Source organism: Nannospalax galili, unplaced genomic scaffold, assembly GCF_000622305.1.
Source record: "Nannospalax galili isolate Female #2095 unplaced genomic scaffold, S.galili_v1.0 scaffold1185, whole genome shotgun sequence".
NCBI lineage: Eukaryota > Metazoa > Chordata > Mammalia > Rodentia > Spalacidae > Nannospalax > Nannospalax galili.
Genome location: NW_008353597.1, coordinates 1,957,151 through 1,963,960, shown reverse-complemented (window position 1 = coordinate 1,963,960; position 6,810 = coordinate 1,957,151). Strand labels below are relative to the sequence as shown.

Genomic DNA, 6,810 nt, shown 5'->3' with positions numbered 1-6,810 from the left:
TATGCTAGGCTTTAAAGAAGGGTATGAAAATTGCACAAATGTCACCTGCAAATAGATTTGACAGAACAAAAATTAGGAAATGGTAGTGGATAAAGCAGGAAGTGTAGGTTACACCTGCTGTGGAGTTGTGTTTCCCATACAGGAATCTGGCCTTTCATCGGGGATTTCAAGTAATACAACATAATGAGAGTAATATTTGGGGAGGATTAACGGATATGGCAAGAAGACAGATTGGTTTTGGTTTTAATGTTTTTGGTTTGGTTTGATACAGTCTCCTTTATCCTAGTCTGGCCTCAAACTCACTATGTAGCTGAGGATGAATGACTAAATTTTGGTCCTCCTGCCTCTACTTCTCAGTATGTTGGGACTACAGCTATGGACACCCCAGTTTATATGGTGCTAGGTACCAAACACAGGATTCCATGCATGCTATTCAAGCACTCCACCAGCTGCAGTACATCCCCAGTAGGAATGTTCTTTATGTAACCAAACGGGTAGGTACATTTAAATTTGCCACAGGATAGAAGGGCAGAAAAGATTAGAGATAACTACAGAGGTTGGCTGAATCCATGGGATCTGGTAGGTAATTTACTGTAAAATCTGAGGTTTATGTCTTGGGTTTTGGAAGTGGTTTACTCTTACCTGAATTAGGGAATAAAAAGCAAACAGAAATACAGGATATTGTTTGAATTGCTTATCTTTCTTCAGTCCACCAGTCCTAGCCATGCTGTGGTAGCCAATGTTCAACATGTTTTACACCTAATGAAGCACCACAGTAAAGCTTTGTGCAACGATCGAGTTATCAACAGTGTTCCTTTGGCAAAGCAAGTTTCTTCACGAGGCAGCAAGAGTAAGAAGTCAGTGACGCCTCCCTCCTCCAGTGTTAGCCAAGAGCTGTCGGAGGTCTTACAGACTTTACAGGATGAATTCGGACAAATGAGTTTGTGAGTTTCTTTTTTATTATTTAGTTCCAAAAATCTCTTTTAGCTGCTTAAATTTAATAATCCTTATTTATTTTGTTCAAAAAATGTTGAGCTTAATTCTTACTAGCCAGTGTAGTAGGACTTTCACAAACAGAGCTGTTAAAGCTAAAATTTCTCCCTTTTCTAATGCTGTTAAATGTTTTGAATACCAAGGGTTACATGTAACTTCACTTTCTTGAGAGCTTAATAGGTATTTAAAGTTAGCTGAGTCTAACCAGTGAATGAGGACGAAGTGTCCTCTATGGCTTGCTTGGCTCTCTACACGTGCAGGGATGCAGAGTAGTTAACCCATTGAAATTAAGAACTCTTGCATATATTTTCTTTCCTTTTAAAAAGATTTACTTACATGTATGTATGTGTGTATGTGTGTCAGGTGTGTATGGGTGCTTGCAGAGGAAGCCAGATCCCCAGAGCTGGAGTTACAGTTGTTAGCCACCCAAAGTGGGTCCTGGGAACCAAACTTGGGTCCTCTGGAAGAGCGGCTAGCTCTCTTAACCAGTGACCCATTTCTCCAGCCTCTTTAATGTCTTTCTTGAACTTTGAAACTCAGTAATTGTTTCAAATGTTGTTTAAAATACAATGTTTTTTTAAAAAGTCATTTTTCAGAGTGGTGACCTGTGCTGAAATATAATGGGCCTAATTGTTAAACATGGGAAACTTAAAGAAGCCCTACTTGTTTTGTATAGTGATCACCAGCAGCTAGCTAAACTTATCCAGGAGTCACCAACCATGGAACTGAAAGAGAACTTGGAGTGTGAACTGGAGGCATTAGTAGGAAGGATGGAAGCAAAAGCCAGCCAAATAAGCAAAGTTCGAAAATACCACGCCCAGGTGACACAGCTTCCTTCACTTGTTTTTCATGATTAAGTTTTTCCCCTTCAAATACATTAATTGTTGACACCAAGTGTTGCCTATTTATCAGAATATTTCATGGAAGGTACTGTTTCTTGTTAAGAATCAGTGTTAAGTGGTTTAGTAAGAAAAGTTATTTTTATTTACTTGCATTTCACCTAATATACATCTACATTATACCTTAGCTTTTTGAATAAAATTTAAATGATTTTTTGTTCAAATTAAATAATCTCAAATGTCCCCCTTACTAATTTTCAAAGGAATTTAAGTCAGATAAAAATATATGGGGAAAGTAGTATTTCCTCATTAAATAATTTACTCAAACTCCGATGTTTACTCATTTATAGTCAGTAAACTCACTCAGAGTTTTTTAATCCAGAGAAACACAATTCATGTATTTGAGATGACTGACAGCTGGAATGGAGCCAGGACAGAGGCTGAGTCCAGCTTCCTGTACTGACAGTAACTGGAGATTGGGGAAGAATTGGGCAACTTTGAACTAGGCTTTGGAAGTAAAATTATCAGTGCTCCTTGCTTCTGGGTATAAACAAAAGGAAAGGAATTGTTAGGAAGGGTTGTGGACCACGAAGTAGGTGTGATTGTCATCTACTGAAAGCGAGACAATGCCAGGTGCTTTGGATTTTCTCAGAACACTGTGAAGTGGGTTGTTCCCATTATAGGTGAGGAAGCTGGGACCATATTTCTGGAAAACATGCCTGTGTTCTCAGTGGAGTTAAGTAACTTGCCCAAGGACATCCTGCTAAATGGTTACTGGCTGAGCTAGATCCACAGTGCTTTATAAGTAGTTCATGGAAGAGTCTCCTCCTCCTCCTCAGCAGTTGTTTACTGCTCATGCCTGCAAAGAGGAGCCCGGTTAGTCTTGTAGTTTAGTGAGCTCCCTGATGTTAGGCACCTGCCTCTCCCCTCCAGAAGGGATTTTTTTTTTTTTTTTTTTTTTTGGTCTTTTTGAGACAGGGTCTCCCTGTAGCCCCAGCTGTCCTGGAACACACTATGTAGACCAGGCTGGCCTTGAACTCACAGAGATCCACCTGCCTCTGCCTCCTGAGCACTGGGATTAAAGGCGTGCACCACCACGCCCAACTACAATGGATCTTTTTAATTCAATTTTTGTGTTTTTCATACAGAACATCTTAACTCTGTACCCCCTTCCCCACAGCCCCACCCCACGCACACACACACACAGGAATTCATACCCACGCACACACACACAGGAATTCATACCTTATGCCATTTATGTTAAGGCCTGTCATGTCAACTTAGTGTCCCCAGATGTCCCTCAGTGCAAGTTCATCCACTGGGGTCTAGTCAGCCTATGTAGTGTCCTTCCCTTTAAGAAGATCAGCTCTTCTTCACCAATAATTCTTTGACTAAGATTGGGGCCTGCTATCCATTTCCACAGTTCTGCATTGGGTTTTTATCTGCTTGAGTTTGCATGGGTCGTGTGCCTGCCGACACCAATGCTGAAGGTTCAAATGAGCAAGGTCCCAGGAGCTTGCAAGACTATTTCCGTCTGGTCGTGCACCTCCTCCCTGACTCTTAGGATCTTTCTGCCCCCTCTTCCACAATGGTCCCTGAGCTCTGGGTGGGTGGAGTTTAATGTAGGAGTCCTGTCCAAGGACAGGCATTCTGCACAGTCTTTATTCTCTATGTTTTAGCCATTTGTGACCTTTTGTGTCCCGGCCCTCTGCTGCATGAGGAGCTCCATTAGTGTTCAGTAGTGCTCTCTTCATCCCTTGTTCTTTTCTTTGAGCCTTAGATGTAGAGGTTGCATACTGGATGTACCACTTAGGCTTGGACAATTCAGACACTCTGTGTATGACCAGTTGTGGAACTCTGTAATAATCCAGGAGGGAATGTTAATTCAGAGAAAATTGTCTTGCAATGACCTCATTTACCTGTTTGTACATTGTTATATATTTTAAGTACTGGGTACTAAATTACTGCAGATTTTCTTATGCTGCTTAAAAATAAACCTACGATGTATTATTTGACTGTTACAGATTACGTAAAAGTTATCGGATCTGGGTATGTTGGTGCATTCAAGTTGAGGCAGGAGGATCAAGAGTTTAAGGCTACATAGCAAGACCCTGTGTCAAAAATAAAAGGTACCTGTGCTAGAAGAAAATGTTTATTAAATTCTCTTTCTCTGCCTTATTTGGATAGCTGGAGAAACAGAACATAGATAAGCAGAAGAAGGAATTAAAAGCTAACAAAAAAACTCTTGATGAAGAAGGAAACGGCAATGGCCTTTCCTCTGGAATCACAAGGACCACAAGTAAGAAGGATTTTGCCAAACTGAGGCCTGGAGAAAAAAGCAGGAAAAATCTTCAGTTATTGAAGGACATGCAAACCATACAGAATTCATTACAGAACAGTAATCCCTGTTGGGATTACTGACTGGTAACAGATGATGATAATGTGTACCTTACCAGATGATGACAGTATACTTCCTAGGTCTCATGCTTGCTTATGCTGGAAGCAGGTGTGCAGGGAGGGGCCCAAGCTTCAGTACATAATTTCTTTGTGTTACAGAGCACAACCAAATGTGAAGCCATTTAAATGGAAACCAAGGGGTTTTACAGCCTGAGAAGCTGCACCCTTTCTTTGAATTTGCTGTATGATACATTGCACTTTGTAAGCAAATTACCCATTTTTTTTAAATTTGTCGGTGTTTTTTAAAGTAGATCTTTGTAGATGTAAATTGGGCTTAATTTTCAGAATATGAAGCTGTCTGCATAGACAACACTAAAGTCTCATTTTTAAATCTTCCATGGCATTAAGTGTCCACTTTCACTTCTCCATGTGATCATTAAATGTACTATTTCAACTACTGATGGAAGCTTTCTGTATTTAAATATTTATTTAAGGACTTTGTTTTGATATTTCAGACATTGATCAGTATTAAATATACTTATTGCTTTTTAATCCACCTTTTGAATGCATAAAAATTTAATTCAATTACCCATGAAAAACAACAGCATCTTTAAAAGTATAAACAGCTGTTAATGAAATAAATGAGATTTTTGGAAATAATTAGGAGAGAAGGGGGATACTGTGAAGTGTACACATCTGCAGTCTTTAGCACCTAATTGTAATCATGTTATTCAGTTAAGGCACTGGTTTTTAATCTTGAATTTTAGCAAGCCCCTTGAATATTGCTTTTTTTAGTATACAGTGTAACTGCAATATGTGAACTGTAAACAACTGTCATTATGTCAGTGTATATTATAATTTTGAATAGATTGACATGTTAACTTTATACATTTGGTACAGGAGTCAATAAAGCAATTTTTAACTTTTCCTTAATAGCCTGTTAACAAAGGCTTTATTTGTGGTACACTCTCAAAAATGCATTTTGAACAGTACCTTGATTATGAGAACCTGCTCCGTTAGACTGCTGTTCTTGTGCCTACACAGAGAGTAAGCAAGCCGCCAAGATCAGTTACTTTATGGAAGACACTCTAAATAGGCTGTGGGCATGCTAGCCACATACTCAAGAAGCTGAGTTAGCGGCTTACTAATTACATGTAAACACCATGAAGTGTTCATGCTGCTTAGGCCCTATGCTTGTCCATGTCTTACTGAATGTAGCGTTCTTAAATTAGTGTCCTTATATAATTTTTGAGATATTTGTGAATCTCCAAAAAACTGTGTGTAAACTTTTGTGTGTGCAGTTTTCTGACAAGCAGGTTTGTAGGGTCATTGAGCTTGGGAACAGTGAGTCCACAGACCCCAGGAAAGTGAGAAACTGCTCTGGTGACATGGTATAAATATTTACATCTCGACCACCATTTCAGCTACCAAATTTCTGTTCACTCCTTGTTTGAGTTTCAGGACACTGAACTGTGTCACTGTCATCTGAATGGTAATGGCCTCAGGTCCTAATGAGAATAACTGAAAGATGCTAAAGCCTACCCTCCAACTAGCTTCAAAACCGTAGGACTTCTAAGATTTGACACTCAGATGAGAACTGAGAATAAATACTGCTTCAGTTTTCTTGTCCATTCAGTAACAGCAGAGCTTCCTTGTCATGCACTTCCCATACATAACAGTCTTCTATGTGAAAGATCAGCATGGATCCCAAGTCGACTAGGAAAGGTATGTTTTCACCCTGGTGGTAAGCATGTGAATAACCCTAGTACTGTGCTAGGAATGAAATTGTATTCCCCATGTACACAGTGCTGTGGGGCGCACATGGCAGACACAGGAGTGATAAATAGCCCTATCTTTCTGGAGAAGAGAAGGTACCTGAACCTGCAGAGAATGAGTCCTAAGGACATGAAGAAGCAGCAGAGTTGTGCATAGCACAGGTGGTACTTGAGCATGGGGAAAGCAGGTTAGAATAGAATAGCAGAAAGGCCCAGGAGCTCTCCGCCTGGGAACAGTGCTGACTACCCTAAGCTGTGTGTGCTTGACCATAGGAGTGTCCTGCACAGCCAGTATGATAAACATAGTAATACATGCTACCATCACTTAAATACTAACAGCTTGTATAGATAGCGCTTTCTTCTACACATCAACTAGTGGCTTATCAGAAGTATTTTAAGTACATACCGTCAACTTGGAGATGTCTCGGAGGTGATGGAAGCCATTTGAAGGTTCTAGACATGACAGTTCCACTTAGATTTCTCAGGACTTTGAGTGGAATTTTGAAGTGGGTATGAGTTCAGCTTTAAATTCTTGATCTCGTCAACATTCCTCTTTGTCATACCAAGATGATTTAAGTGAGGAAAACTGGATAGGAGAGTGGAGTTGTGAGATATGTGGACTAGGACTCTTCAGTACTTGTATTAGTACACAAACACCCAGCTCAAAAATTTCTTACAACAAATTTCATACTGACCAAATCATTTAGTGCCAATTTTGTTAGTACTGGATGTACTGGGACTGGGCATATAATTCGGTGGTAGAGTGCCTAGCAAGTATGAGACCCTAGGTTCAGTGTCTAGATGTG

At 39.9% G+C, this 6,810-nt stretch overlaps 2 protein-coding genes across 4 annotated transcripts in view; one reads left to right on the top strand and one right to left on the bottom strand.

Moving 5' to 3' along the window:
- The window catches only part of Cep57 (centrosomal protein 57), a 38,604-nt gene extending 33,085 nt beyond the window's left edge, over positions 1-5,519 (top strand). For 2 of the 3 annotated variants that reach the window (XM_008850831.3, XM_008850832.3), the window contains exons 9-11: positions 709-944; positions 1,670-1,814; positions 4,020-4,512. In XM_008850831.3, the coding sequence (XP_008849053.1) occupies positions 709-944; positions 1,670-1,814; positions 4,020-4,253 (615 nt within the window). In that variant the 3' untranslated portion in view covers positions 4,254-4,512. Of the gene's footprint in view, positions 1-708; positions 945-1,669; positions 1,815-4,019 lie in introns of all 3 variants that reach the window. The other variant, XM_029554894.1, reaches the window with a different exon arrangement.
- Mtmr2 (myotubularin related protein 2) overlaps positions 3,476-6,810 on the bottom strand; it is a 91,821-nt gene continuing 88,486 nt past the window's right edge. Inside the window, exons 17-18 of the transcript XR_003846739.1 lie at positions 6,411-6,590; positions 3,476-3,689 (exon numbers count right to left, since the gene is read on the bottom strand). The gene's annotated coding sequence lies outside the window, so the exon portion shown is untranslated. The remainder of the gene's footprint in view (positions 3,690-6,410; positions 6,591-6,810) is intronic.